We start from the raw sequence: 15,116 nt of genomic DNA on the forward strand, positions 1-15,116 counted from the left end.
GAAATACAGTTCCTAACCTGGAAGGTTGCATTTCTCATCGCCATTACTTCCCTAAGAAGAGTAAGCGAGATTCAGGCGTTTACAATACAAGAACCTTTTATACAACTACACAAGAATAAGGTCGTCCTAAGGACTAATCCTAAATTTTTGCCAAAGGTTTTCACCGTTCCATCTAAATCAAACAGTGGAACTTCCAGTGTTCTTTCCACAGCCAGATACCGTAGCTGAAAGGGCACTACATACATTAGATGTCAAAAGAGCATTGATGTATTACATTGACAGAACAAAGAACATCAGAAAGACTAAACAACTATTTATTGCATTTCAAAAACCTCATGCAGGAAACCCAATATCAAAACAAGGTATAGCCAGATGGATAGTTAAATGCATCCAAATCTGCTACCTTAAAGCTAAACGACAGCTGCCCATTACACCAAGGGCACACTCAACCAGAAAGAAAGGTGCTACCATGGCCTTTCTAGGAAACATCCCAATGCAAGAAATATGTAAGGCAGCCACATGGTGTACGCCTCACACATTCACCAAGCACTACTGTGTAGATGTGTTATCCGCACAACAAGCCACAGTAGGTCAAGCCGTATTAAGAACATTATTTCAAACTACTTCCACTCCTACAGGCTGAGCCACCGCTTTTGGGGAGATAACTGCTTACTAGTCTATGCAAAACATGCGTATCTACAGCAACAGATGCCATCGAACTGAAAATGTCACTTACCCAGTGTACATCTGTTCGTGGCATCGGTCGCTGTAGATTCGCATGTGCCCACCCGCCTCCCCGGGAGCCTGTAGCAGTTCGGAAGTTACCTTCAACTATTTGTATATATAGCATCTCAACCTTAAATAGGTACATACTTAGTCAATCCATTGCATGGGCACTATTACTACAATTCAACTCCTACCTCACCCTCTGCGGGGAAAAACAATCGAAGATGGAGTCGACGCCCATGCGCAATGGAGACAAAAGGAGGAGTCACTCGGTCCTGTGACTCGAAAGACTTCTTCGAAGAAAAACAACTTGTAACACTCCGGCCCAACACCAGATGGCGAGCTATGCAAAACATGCGAATCTACAGCGACCGATGCCACGAACAGATGTACACTGGGTAAGTGACATTTTCATTCTCCAGCTCAGTTACTGTGTGAAAATATTGTTATGTTTCGCAAACAAAACAAATTGTGAAAATCCATTTGGGTGTGCCTATTTCATCTATAGTGACCTTCCAGCTCTCCTTTGTGAGACATTCACCTCTCCAATGGCGGCGTCTATGATGGAATTTGCTTCTCTGTCTGAAGTCCAGGTTATGACTCTAGCAGACTACCGAATCCTGATCCAGGCCCTCCCTACATAATGCAGATGGGAGCAGAATGGATTGGTTCTGTCCTCACCAAACTATGCAGTCTATCTCTGGAAGCCACTGTAGTCCCTCAAAACTCTCTTAAAAAGCCTACCGCAGACCCCATTTTACTAACTGTAGACGCATCTCATTGCTGGCACTGCTGTGCAAAACACTAGTGAAAGCAGAAACTTCTGACTGTTTTCCTCTGGATATGTCACCTGCTGGACTTATCGCACTGTGGGTTGAGGGCTCTGCATAGCACCGAAACAACTTTACTGGCCATGACGGATGATCCATGAGCTTGCGAGAGACTGTTGCCCTGGTCCTCTTGGGTCTCTCCAGAGTTTTAACATGGTTTCTTATTCAATGCTTGACTGATCTTGAAGGGTGTATCAGTCAAAGTTTAGTTTATTAGTCAATTAAAAAAATAAACTATTCCATAGTATGTGTAAACATTCTGCTAATGAAATCAATTTATGCTCTTGCATTATTCAATTTAAAACGGGACGATAAATAAATGACCAACGCTCTTTATCTATTGCCTCCATTGTCGCAAACCAAGCCTTCTAGGCACCTATCGCGGTTGGAGGGCTAAGATACCTCCCTACGCTGTGCTAGCTGTTGGGTGCGCCAGAATGATCACTTAAAAAAAAAAAAAAAAAAAAAACGCTGACCTACATTTGATACATGATCAAAGGTGCTGTGTGCAAATCTTAAACACTGTCAATCTCTGGAATGCACTTCTCAGTTCAAAGAAGACATTTATTATTTCGCCACCAGGTTCCTAAAACGAGATTAGCATGTTGAAAGCACACGTTTAAAAATAGTCAAAGCAATGAAAGGAAAACATACCAAAATGATTCTCCACTGCAATGTACACAGCAAATATATGTGGTTATATTATACTGCAAAGCAAAAAATTAAGAAAAAATGCATCACCGTAGGGCCTGCCAAGCAAGACGATGACCCCGTTCGACTGCGAGAAAGATCTCCTCCCTCACGGGAAAGCGGTCAGGCATTCAACGTCTAAAATCCTGACTGAGGTCACTCACTCTCACTGTCGCACTGGGTCTTTTTATATCTTAAAGAACCGTAAAAGGGGCTTTCTGGAAAAAAGCCCTCCCATCAAGAAGAAATATTAAAAAATGCTGGCTAGTTTAGGTAAGCTTTGAAAGAAACACGTTGGGAATTGGCCAAAATCCCAAGGCGTCCCTCCCAAAGTCAAACCATTCCCTGCTGTACCGTAAACATCAATCTGGTTCATCCGTATCATGCTGACTGACTAACTCCTCCACGTTATGCACCAGCTCTTCGGTGAGAGAGAGCACGAAAACAAGACAGTTTACAATGTGGAAAAGTCCGAGCAGCCTTTAACATGGCATCGTCTAATTCTATGATAAAGTCAATAGGCACCTAAACTGAATACAAAATGTTTCTGCAACCGGTGAACACTAGACAGCTAATCCAGGCGCAAAGTGGTGCAACACAGTCAGTGGTTAAAAACACATATTTCACTACAATAGGTTATCTGGCTGGTCAAATACATGCACAAGAACAGCGAGTCAGGGTAGGGGCTAGGTGGTACTCCTAGCCCCGAGCAGCCCCCAGTGTCTGTGGGCCCTTCGGGTGAGCCTTATCTTGCTGGACCTGTAACAGAGGGGTAAAATAAACCTGCCGATCCCTGACGACCCAACCCATCCAAATGCCCTGCAAGTGCCCACACTTAAATACCGGTCTTATCCTCATGCTGACTAGCAGGATTCTCATTAGCAATATCCTTAAAGATATCGAGAAACTCAGTCTGAAGTTCTGGGGATCAAACGCTTCTGTTACTGCTGATCCGCACAATCTAATCCCCAGTAAGCTCTTTCCTTAACAGGGTCCTCCTTGGAGGGTCTATTGGGGGACAAATGCATAAAAAACACAGCGATTTGTTTGACTGGTGGCGCAAATCTCATACCGTGTCCCCTGGTGACCTTCTCCCTGTCATTTTGGTAAAAAGTCCAATGTAGGATCACTCCAACCTCAATGACATAATGGCCTGTTCGACTTTCAGAGCGGCGGGAGCTTCAAGGAGACAGGAAGCCTTCTGGTGGTTGTAAGAGTTGAGCACCATCCCTCCGTGGGAGCGTTTGGCAACTGCTCTTTTGTCGTCTATCCAGCTTTACAGGTTTATTTACCACCTTTTAAACTCTTGGGGGTTGTATCTAGAGCCCGTGGTTCGCCCAGCCCCAGCTCGTGTCTCCACTGATCTTGGTCTCTGCAGACAGACCTTAGCTGGCTTCATTCCTTTCTCGTAGAGGACCCTTATAGATGCAGATCAAGGAGTGTGCGTGTGACCGGGTCAGCCCGATCGTAGGCACGGCACCAGCAGGACAAGAGTTGTTGCGTTCCCATGTTGCCATGGGAACGCTTTCACCACGAGGCCGGCATTCGGAGGTTGCCTCGACAACCTCCGATGACGAGGTCAAATCGGATTGGCCGGCGGGAGGTCAAAGACCTGGGATTCCCCAGGCGAACGAGGAGGCGGCGAACGAGGAGGCGGCGAACGAGGAGGAAGGAGCGGCGATCGAGAACGGAGGAGCGAGGAGAAAGGCGGCGGCAACGGTCAGAGAGGAGAGCCACACAATCCGGAAGACAACCCCGAGGACGGAGGGCGGCCCCGCTGTCCAGGAACTTGTGACGACGACGCCAGGGGAAGCGGAGTGGTGCCGGAGCCCAAGGGGACCAGAGAGCAACGAGGGGACCACCATAGAGCCAGCCACGGCCCCGGAGGGTCGTGGCTCTGGAAGGTACGGTCCTTGTGGACAAGCAGAGGGGCACCTTAAAGGGGAACGAGCTGGGGAAGGGAGGGAGGCAGGGTGAGGGGAGGACAGGGAGGGAGTCAGAGGGCACCAAAAAGGGGCACGTAACAAGCACGACCAAAAGTAAGCACATTTAGGAAAATAAGGAAACAAAGACACAGCCCACCGTCCTCACTGGCACACCCCCTTCCCGAACCCATTCCCCAGTATAACAGCTAAGTAAAGGACGTATGTAACGGCCTTCATTCCACTCACCATCGATATTTATCCTTTTCTTTCCCCTGTATGCAACCCGGGAGCCCATGAGGAAGATGTCAAACGCCACCTAAAAGGAGAAGAGGGAGAGAAACACGTTAGGAAAACGAACTTCACCCAGTGAAGAAATAATCTTTAAATTACTGTACCGAACCATATACATCACTTATTCGAAATAACAAATAAATACTTACCTGAATAACCCCAGCTGCCTCTACTGAGTGTCTGTACTGTTTGGGACTGCTACAGTGGTGTCAGAAGTGGGATAAACCCCCTTCCTGGCAGTCCAAACAGGACACACTATGAGCGAAAGTCCGTCCTTAGAGACCATGGTCAAGCAGCTAGCGGAGGGGCAACGGCATTTGCAGCTGGTCTGGGAAGCCCAACAGCGGGAAGCTAAAGAGGATCGGGAGGCCCTACAATCTGCTCTGAAGAGTCAGGCGACCATATTGGCTAATAATCAGCTAGTCCATGAAAGCGCGATGAAAAAACTAACTGAGACGATTGCCGCTAGCAAGGTACATCCGAACGTACCTAGTTCGGTACTACAGAAATATCAGGAGGGAGAGGATCCAGAGTCCTTTTTTACCAATTTTGAAAGAGTGGCTTCCTCCGCCCTGTGGCCGGAAGATAAGTGGGGACAGTACGTTGCTCCCTTGCTCACAGGTATCCTACAATCAGCATATCAAGCCGCCAACCCGGGTGGTGACACCCCTTATCAAGACATAAAAACTAGTATACTGGAAAGGGTAGGCCATGATGCAGAATATTACCGAGTTAAATTTAGTAAAATCAAATGGGGAGTCAATGAAGATCCTAGAACCTTTTATTTTCGAGTGAAAGATTTGGCATTGAAGTGGTTAGGCCATGTAGGAAATAGTCGGGAGGAGGTTCTCAAGACCATCATACTAGAACAATACCTAGACGGTCTGCCACCGTCTACAAAACACTGGATCAGGCAACACCCAAAAGTGGACACTGAGACGGCCATTGATCTCGCCTGTGCTTTTCACCGGTCTACTGATGTTAGGAACCCTCCGACACGAAACATCCTTAAACCAATCCTTCCGAACCCAAAGACCTTGGTAAAAAGCCCACCCGACCACCTAGTACCACGAAGATTTCCGGAAGGCCCACCTACAATGGGACCCCAATGTTATAATTGTGGCGAATGGGGACACATCGCACGTATGTGTCCGCAAAAACAGGATACCGGGGAACCAATGGAGATAGGAATGACAAGGAGGAGGGTACTATGTACAGGAAAGGGTGCTCTCAAATTTAAGCTAATGATAACCGTTAACGGGAAAAGGGTGTATGCCCTGGTTGATTCTGGTTGTAGCCAATCGGTGATTAGAAAAGACTTGACACAGGACGACACAGAGGAGAAAGAATGGGTAACCATATGTTGTATACACGGAGACAAGGTCCAGTATCCTATAAAGGTGCTCCCAATCGTGTGGGGACCCTATCGGGATTTCCTACCCGTAGGAATAATGCCCCAATTAATCGAGGAGTGTATCATTGGGACAGATTATATCCACTTCCAAGAGTTGTTGGATCACGTTAGAGATAACAAGGTGGTCAAAGATTGGTGGAGAGAGGCTCCTTTCGCAGAGTTGTATTGAGTGTCCAGCTGATCGTAGAAGATTATCACGAAAGGAAAAACGACATGAGAGGGAGGAATATCGGAAGACTGCAGGGGAAAAATCGTGCGGGGAAATAGTGGCAGAACTTCAAGAAGCTCCTAGTAGTTTTAGCCAACAGCAGAGAGAGGACCCCTCCCTTACCCACGCTTGGAGGTCCGCCGTATCAGAAGAGACTGAGGAGGTGGGTCCCTACTTTGTAGTACAAAAAAACTTATTGTATCGAGTAACTACCACACGGTTGGGTATACGTAAACACCAACTTCTAGTACCTACCGATTATCGCGATCATGTTCTTGCACTAGCACATAGTCATCCAGGGGGGGGGACACTTGGGAAGAGAGAAAACCGAAGAGTATTTACTCAGAAAATTTTACTGGCCTGGGGTATACGCTCATATACGAAGGTATTGCGCCCAATGTCCCCGATGTCAGTTAACCGAACCTGGTAGGCCCAGGAAGGCACCTCTGTTACCCCTTCCCATTATAGATATTCCCTTTAAAAGAGTAGGGATGGACTTGGTCGGGCCCTTAATTCCTTCATCAAAAGGACACACCTACATCCTGGTCATTGTAGACTACGCCACCCGATACCCAGAGGCTATTCCCCTGACGAGTATGACGACCAAAACAGTTGCCCAAGCCATGATTAATATATTTGCTCGACTTGGTTTTCCCCATGCAATTCTTACAGACCAGGGTACCCCTTTTATGTCCACCCTAATGAAACAAGTGTGCAAAACGTTGGGGATAGCTCAGATCAGAACATCCGTTTACCATCCTCAAACAGATGGACTGGTAGAACGATATAACCGAACCATTAAAACGTTACTTAGAAAAATTATCAATGAGACAGGGAAAGATTGGGATCAAAAGCTACCACTGGTTCTGTACGCCCTACGAACCCACGAACAAGCATCCACGGTGCATAGCCCATTCGAGTTGGTGTTTGGACGCCAACCTCGCTCCCTACTAGACATGGCGGTAGAAGCCTGGGAGGCTGAGGCGGAGGAAGGGGGGACTCCATTATTAGAATATGCAAAAAACTTGAGAAAACACCTACACAGTTTATGGGCTGACGTGCATGCAAACATGGAAGAGGCCCAACGAACTCAGAAACTCCAATATGACAAAGGAAGCAAACTACGGGTTTTCCAACCCGAAGACCCGGTCCTAATAATGAGGCCCACCTCCGAACACAAACTCCTCGCCAAATGGCAAGGGCCATATCGCATTATCAAAGCGGTTTCCCCCGTCACCTACCTTATTGAAATATCCTCCCATCCGAGGAAAACACAAATATATCATGTAAACTTGCTAAAAAAAATGGGAAACACCCGAACAGCCTAACCAAACCATAGAAATGGGTCACTTCATGTGTTCCAACAAGAGACTAGATATCGAGTTCTACCCCACCACCCCATCCCCAGAGGTTAGTTTACCCTCGGTGAACGATAACTTATCTGGAGGGCAAAAACAACAAGCACATACAATGTTGAAACAGTGGCAACCGCTGTTTTCCGAGAAGCCAGGAAAAACTTCCCTAATCTACCACAACATACGAACAAATCCCGGTACAATCATTAGAAAGCGTCCATATCGCATTCCAGAAGCTAGAAAACAAATAATTGAGGAAGAAATCAAAAAGATGTTATTCTTAGGAGTCATCGAACCCTCCAAGAGTCCCTGGTGTTCACCGGTAGTTCTAGTACCAAAACCTGACGGTAGTGTCCGGTTTTGTATCGATTTCCGCAAACTTAACACAAACTCCCTCTTTGACACTTACCCCATCCCGCGAGTAGACGACGTTCTCGAAAAACTAGGAAGAGCAAAATACATGTCCACTATCGACTTAACCAAAGGATACTGGCAGATTCCCCTAGCCACTCAGGATAAGGAGAAAACAGCTTTTTCCACCCAATCAGGGTTGTATCAGTTCACTGTACTGCCTTTTGGACTTCACAGGGCACCCGCAACCTTTCAGAGGTTGATGGATAGGATTTTAAAACCCTTTCCTACATTCTCTGCCGCATACCTAGACGATGTAGTCGTTTTTAGCGAATCGTGGGAGGAACATTTGGTACACCTACAGAAGATATTCCACGCCCTCAAATCAGCCGGCTTAACAGCCAATCCCAAGAAGTGTATCATAGGTAAGACAGACATCTCATACCTGGGTTATCGGATTAATCAGGGTACTCTACAACCTCAAAACCCAAAAGTGGAGGCTATCTTGCATGCCCCTCTTCCACACACTAAAAAGGAGTTACGTTCATTTTTAGGATTAGTGGGCTATTATCGACGTTTCATTCCACATTATTCCTCCATAGCAGCCCCCCTTACGGACCTCCTCGCTAAACACATCCCAATCAGCTTTTGCCTTTTTCGGAGACGCAGAATGCGAGTTTTGAACAACTTAGGGACTCCTTAACCTCCAACCCCATCCTACGCTGCCCGGATTTTACAAAACCCTTCCACCTTTACACCGATGCCTCGGATGTTGGGCTTGGAGGGGTTCTAGCGCAACCTGATGCGGAAGGCCTCGACCTCCCCGTAGTCTACATCAGCAGGAAGTTTTGTCCTCGGGAGCGTAATTACCCGATTATTGAGAGGGAATGTTTGGCTATCAAATGGGCCATAGACTGTCTACAATACTACCTCCTGGGCCGACCATTTATTTTATTCACGGATCATGCTCCCCTTACATGGTTAGCTGCACATAAGGACTCGAACTCCAGAATACTCCGCTGGTTCCTTGAACTCCAACCCTTCTCTTTTCAGGTGCGCCACGTGCCCGGATCTCGCCAAGCCCCCGCGGATTATCTGTCTCGCTTTCCCCTGTCTACCACTGTCCTAGAGCAGGACAGTCCTTGGGGAAGGGTGTGTGACCGGGTCAGCCCGATCGTAGGCACGGCACCAGCAGGACAAGAGTTGTTGCGTTCCCATGTTGCCATGGGAACGCTTTCACCACGAGGCCGGCATTCGGAGGTTGCCTCGACAACCTCCGATGACGAGGTCAAATCGGATTGGCCGGCGGGAGGTCAAAGACCTGGGATTCCCCAGGAGAACGAGGAGGCGGCGAACGAGGAGGCGGCGAACGAGGAGGCGGCGAACGAGGAGGAAGGAGCGGCGATCGAGAACGGAGGAGCGACGAGCGAGGAGAAAGGCGGCGGCAACGGTCGGAGAGGAGAGCCACACAATCCGGAAGACAACCCCGAGGACGGAGGGCGGCCCCGCTGTCCAGGAACTTGTGACGACGACGCCAGGGGAAGCGGAGTGGTGCCGGAGCCCGAGGGGACCAGAGAGCAACGAGGGGACCACCATAGAGCCAGCCACGGCCCCGGAGGGTCGTGGCTCTGGAAGGTACGGTCCTTGTGGACAAGCAGAGGGGCACCTTAAAGGGGAACGAGCTGGGGAAGGGAGGGAGGCAGGGTGAGGGGAGGACAGGGAGGGAGTCAGAGGGCACCAAAAAGGGGCACGTAACAAGCACGACCAAAAGTAAGCACATTTAGGAAAATAAGGAAACAAAGACACAGCCCACCGTCCTCACTGGCACACCCCCTTCCCGAACCCATTCCCCAGTATAGCAGCTAAGTAAAGGACGTATGTAACGGCCTTCATTCCACTCACCATCGATATTTATCCTTTTCTTTCCCCTGTATGCAACCCGGGAGCCCATGAGGAAGATGTCAAACGCCACCTAAAAGGAGAAGAGGGAGAGAAACACGTTAGGAAAACGAACTTCACCCAGTGAAGAAATAATCTTTAAATCACTGTACCGAACCATATACATCACTTATTCGAAATAACAAATAAATACTTACCTGAATAACCCCAGCTGCCTCTACTGAGTGTCTGTACTGTTTGGGACTGCTACAGTGCGATTGCAAAGGGGCTTTGTACCAGGGTTCCTAGATTTCCCAGAAGTTGTAAATGGCGACAGAGTCCAGGCTGTTCCTTGCCTCCCTTTCAGTCCCTGGCATTTATCTTTCATTATGGAGTGACTGCCTCTGTTGAATGTTGAAAATCACACATTATTCGATTTTGCAAATGTTTTTATGCACTTTCTTATACGAACCACTGTTAGCAACACAAGTTGAGCGCACAAATCATGGCATTCCCTCGGGGCGTTCCATCTAACTGTAGATGCGTTGCATTCCTGGACCATGTACCATTCTGAACATATAATGCACGTGGGTGTGGATCTTGCTATCATTATTGTGCAGAAGACTATCCAGTTTCCCTCACCGTACCCTGGCGGTGTAATCTGGGAAGTGAAGCCACCACCGCACCGCCGCCACCACCACCCCGCTGCCATCACTACCACCGTCCCACCACTGCACCGCCGCCACCACCACCAGCACCACCACTGCCCTGCCCACATCACCACCACCGCCATTACCAATGCTCCACCACCGTCCCACCACTGCACCGCCGCCGCCACCACCACCGTCCCACCACTACACCACCAGCACCACCACTGCCCTGCCGCCATCACCACCACCGACGCCACCACAACCACTGCCACGCCGCTATCACCACTGCTCCGCCACCACCACTGCCCCCGCCGCGGCCACCACCACCGCCCGGACGCCGCCACCACAACCACCACGACTTCTACCGCTAGTGGTCTGTTTCTACACATCAGGCGCCAATAGCACCTCTTACTTTGAAACTCCGCAGGTTATATTCTGTGTTTTTCAGAAATTCTGGGTCAATTAACTCAAAGAATGGGCACAAAGTTATCCAAAAGACCCAACGAACGCCTTGGTCTACCCCCCCCTTGTTTTCCATATCATCTCTCTCTCTCTCTGTTTTCAGCTTTTTCTCCTTTCCCCTTATTCGTCACTTGTTGAATTCCACAGTCTCTCCATTTCGGTTCAGCTGAAGTTCGTTGTGTTATCATACTGCAGAGTACAGTACACAAGCAGTCATCCATTTTAATTCATTTTTTCAACTTGAGTAGATAAGAATCAGTAAAATGTTGTTTGTATGGAGAGAGGTGGCCGAGTGGGTTCAGGAAGCGTTGCGATGTCTCCCTGGCATCTACCGGAGGAGGTCGGTACAGTTGACCATGCTCTGTTCTCACCGCCTGACAGTTCTTTACCCGAATATTTTTCTTCCAACAAAAATAGGAAGCTCCCTGAAGTGAATGCCGGGAGACTTTTAAACTTCAATTTGGTGAAAATAAAACCGAAAGCAGGGGCCCATCTCCAAAAATAAGCAGTTTAAAGATGCTTTGTTGCAGCAGCCATTGTTTTTAGGGAGCGATAAATAAACCACAGTTGTTTACCAGCTATTGCATCTACGGTGTAACAAAGGACCCTATCCCCAAACGCCTGAATGCCATCTTGTGGGGGCATAAGCAGCGTTTACTCTGGCAGAGGTCTAATGGCTGCCCCATGATACTTAGAATGGTACCTTCTTCAATAATCTTTGCTGGGGCTGAGGACCACTTTGGCAGACCCCTAGTGCCCAGCCATCCCATTTCATTTCCTGATGTGCACCGGCATCCTACGTACATGCTGCTGAGCTCCCCTGATCATGTCCACAGCGCCACGTTTCCGTCAGGCGCCACAGCCAGTGACTGCGGCTTAGAGGCAGCTGGGGTCATCTCTATACATTGTGCACTTGTGCAGGGGGCTCTCTGGACACCCTGTAAGCTCTACTGCGCGTGGGCCTCTGCATGGCACGCCATTTCATTTATCCTGTTTCAGTGATGTCTGTATTCTCTTCTCAGGAAGCCTATGACAACGTGACCGCCGATGTGGAGCTCTCGCGCCGCGAGGACTGGTACTTTGGCGCCAAGCTGGTGAGAGGAGCATACATGCACCAGGAGCGCAGTCGTGCAGCGGAAGTGGGCTATGAAGACCCCATCAACTCCACCTACGAGAAGACCAACGAGATGTACCACAGGTGTGTGCGCAGCAGGGGAAGGTTGCTGTTTTACACGTTTTCACCTTTTTCACACATTAAACTTCGTGAAATAGATGTCACTGGGCTCGTGCATTGTGTGTTCAGATGTCGACAGTTATAGGTTTGGCAGGTGGTGGGCATTTCTGCTAGCCTGTTGTGGGGTTAGCTGATCTCCTTCTAATAAAGAACAGCTATGGCCTCACGTCATGAGCCTGTTCCTTGCTGTGATGCTCAGATGCGGTGCCCTGAGATGCTGAACAGGACCTCCCTCTGCTCTGAATGAACTTATGAGGTCAGAGGAAATTGCACTAGGCATTCGGAGTCATTCATTGAATTAGTACATCTTCAGTCCAATGCCACAAAAGTTATTCAAGAAGTCTGTTTGAGAAGATAGACTAACCTTCCTTCTCACTAGGGAAGGCTCCGTAATTAGAGTACCGTGCGCTGTAAATAGGTTTTGCAGCGTGAATCTTTTCTGAAATCCTATGCTGTGCATTATTCTGCCATCAATAGATTATCTTTTCCCTTTAACACTGTCTCTTAGAAAAATAATTCCTCTTCTAACAGAGATGCTGTCACTATACTCAACTTGCAGTACTCACTCCTGGTGGGCAGTGGGAGGGGGGCGGCAGTCTGAGGTGGAGGCTTTGTCTTTGTGCATTGTGGGCTAAGGAAGGGGCCATGACACATTTTGAAACCAAAGACGACTGTGAACAGGAACAACTCCATGGTCTCTTTTCAGCACTAGATAGCAGGAGTGTGCAGAGCATGTGAATCTACAGTACTACAAGCTACAAACAGATGGTTGCTGGGAAAGTCTCCGGTTAGAAGCATCCGTCAGTACAACAAGCTTTTGGAAGCTTTGCAGATTTTACTCTAACTCCTAATTCCTCCCTCTTCACTGTCCTCTCACCTCTTTAACATCTAAAATGTCTAAACTTAGAAACCGGTAAACTGTTATCAACAGTTGTTCTGTGCTCTGTGTTTGAAGGGGAGAGAGGTAAGAAACTGACATCAGCACGCAGGGGCGGTGCGTACATGTGGCTCCACTTGGCCACTTCTGGGCACAGTGGAGCCGATGCACGGCTGTTGAAATGTATCCGTAAAGAAAGATAGGACTCCAGCATGCAAAAGATGATTCTGATCTTGTTGATGGATCTTGCAAGCCAGACACCCGAGTACAGAACTATGTAAGCATCTGTGAGTTAACCTCAAAGTCACCCTTGCCTTGACCAGAGTCATGCACCGACTCTCTAGGGAAGGAGACTGCATCTCGTTCTTGGAAAGTCTCAAATTAGCTGAACATCACCATTTTGGATATGCTGAAATAACATCAGTTGACAGCCTGGGAGTTCTGTAGCAACAGAGTTTCCATAATCAAGGGATGTGTTGAATAGGTCCCACGACCACTGAACGCGTGTTGGTTCAGAGGAAGTGGGTGGCTAAGCGTAGTTGACATACTGTAAACCAGCGTCGGTGATAGGTATGCCAGCGCTCACATCCACAGTTAAGAAAACTCAAAAATGTCATTGTTCTGAATATTTGTTTAGGACTCCAAATGAGTCTGAAGAACTGGGGCAGTTAAGAGAGGAGAAACCAAGGTGTTTAGAGACCAAAAACATCTACCATGTCCCTTGAGTCAGCTTAAAATATGTGCTATCTTTGACAGACTAAAATTGAATTTGGCAAATGAGTCTTCGGGATCTGACCTTGGCAAGAGTCAGATCAGGATGTAAACCGTGTAATTAGCATACGAATGAACTTAAGCCCTTTGTCACGAACCTGATGCAAAAGGGTTAACAATTAATGCTTAATTGTAAGTGGAAAGAGATGGGTACCTTGAGGAATCCACATCTTATGATGAAAAAAAGAGATCCCAATGCTTACCGCTTTGTAGAAAGAGGTGTGGAAGGTTGGGGTACAGTGAGAGACAGTCTAGGGTGGTAGGGAGCACCTTAACTCAGAATAGGTCCACCTTCAAATAGCAGATTCAGTGTGAATCAGCTGTTCAAAGTAAGTAAAAGATTTTTTAACTATTGTACATCATCAGTGCTGTATCTGCAGCTCTCTCTACTGAAACCTGTTCCAAACTTACATCACTGGAATCTTGTTTTTCCCCTCCCCTCCTACCCCCACACAGGTGTCTTGACTACATTTTGGAAGAGATTAAACTACGCCACAAAGCCAATGTGATGGTAGCCTCGCATAATGAAGACACTGTGAAGTTCACGCTCAGAAGGTAATCTTTTGGTACTGTCACTTTGTGCCTAATAATCTATGTGGATAAGCCAGTCGAAGCCTTGGGAGAGTTGAACCTGAGTTCTAAAGCACATGAAGTCTCTGCCTTAAATGATTAATTTACTGCTCTGTCACCGGGTGACTCCGATATTTAACTTTACACAGGCCATTTGCATCCTATTCATGTTATTATATTTGACCCAAGCACCAGCCAGTCACAGACCAACATCCTCAGCCATAACCCTGTGAGGTTTAAATGCCCGGTTCTCTAGACGTTGAGTTTCCCTTCTGTTAAATGTAACCTTGCGGTAAGGGGAGGTTGGTGGGTTGCATGCAAGTCCATGAAAGATACCAATGTTGGGGAACCATAGTTACAGGTAACTTTTTTTCTTCTTGAGCATTGCAGCTTTCATAGATTCATATGCTTGAATTACGGTCACCAAATCAGTATTTTAAAACAATGGAAGGCGGGTCTGAGGCTTACTTTAATAAAAAAGGTTTCTAAGGATTCCGTCAGCCTTTGTTTAGCGGGTACTGGTTCATTTTCCTGTCCAATCAGAAACTGTCTCTTCTGGCTCATAGAGCCTTTGGTCATGTATTTGGTATTTTGTTTTCACAAAAATATTTTTGATGCAAGCTCAAGAAATGCCCATTATGAATAGGTCACAGAAAATACCTGGGGATTTGTTGGGTAGCTTCTATGAGCCGCACTGTCACGTACTGCGCTGGACTTCTCACCTCTGGATTTCGGATTGGCGAATACACCAAGTCTTCTACAGGTCCTGGATACTCCCAGATAAGGGCGACCCTTTCTAGTAGCCACGGTGCCGCTTGACAGGCTACGCCAAAGCAGACCGTACCCTCCAGAAGGAGTCCCACAGGGAAAAAAACCTCTAACAG

At 47.6% G+C, this 15,116-nt stretch overlaps 2 protein-coding genes across 3 annotated transcripts in view; one reads left to right on the forward strand and one right to left on the reverse strand.

Moving 5' to 3' along the window:
* PRODH (proline dehydrogenase 1) overlaps positions 1-15,116 on the forward strand; it is a 94,639-nt gene that overhangs the window by 70,375 nt on the left and 9,148 nt on the right. The window contains exons 11-13 of one of the 2 annotated variants that reach the window (XM_069242800.1): positions 8,844-9,425; positions 11,803-11,978; positions 14,119-14,217. In XM_069242800.1, the coding sequence (XP_069098901.1) occupies positions 8,844-9,425; positions 11,803-11,978; positions 14,119-14,217 (857 nt within the window). The remainder of the gene's footprint in view (positions 1-8,843; positions 9,426-11,802; positions 11,979-14,118; positions 14,218-15,116) is intronic. The other variant, XM_069242801.1, reaches the window with a different exon arrangement.
* The window catches only part of LOC138303556 (C-type lectin domain family 2 member B-like), a 150,093-nt gene that overhangs the window by 67,280 nt on the left and 67,697 nt on the right, over positions 1-15,116 (reverse strand). The window contains exons 6-7 of the transcript XR_011205412.1: positions 9,693-9,762; positions 4,418-4,487 (exon numbers count right to left, since the gene is read on the reverse strand). The gene's annotated coding sequence lies outside the window, so the exon portion shown is untranslated. The remainder of the gene's footprint in view (positions 1-4,417; positions 4,488-9,692; positions 9,763-15,116) is intronic.

Source organism: Pleurodeles waltl, chromosome 7 (assembly GCF_031143425.1).
Source record: "Pleurodeles waltl isolate 20211129_DDA chromosome 7, aPleWal1.hap1.20221129, whole genome shotgun sequence".
NCBI classification, from domain to species: domain Eukaryota; kingdom Metazoa; phylum Chordata; class Amphibia; order Caudata; family Salamandridae; genus Pleurodeles; species Pleurodeles waltl.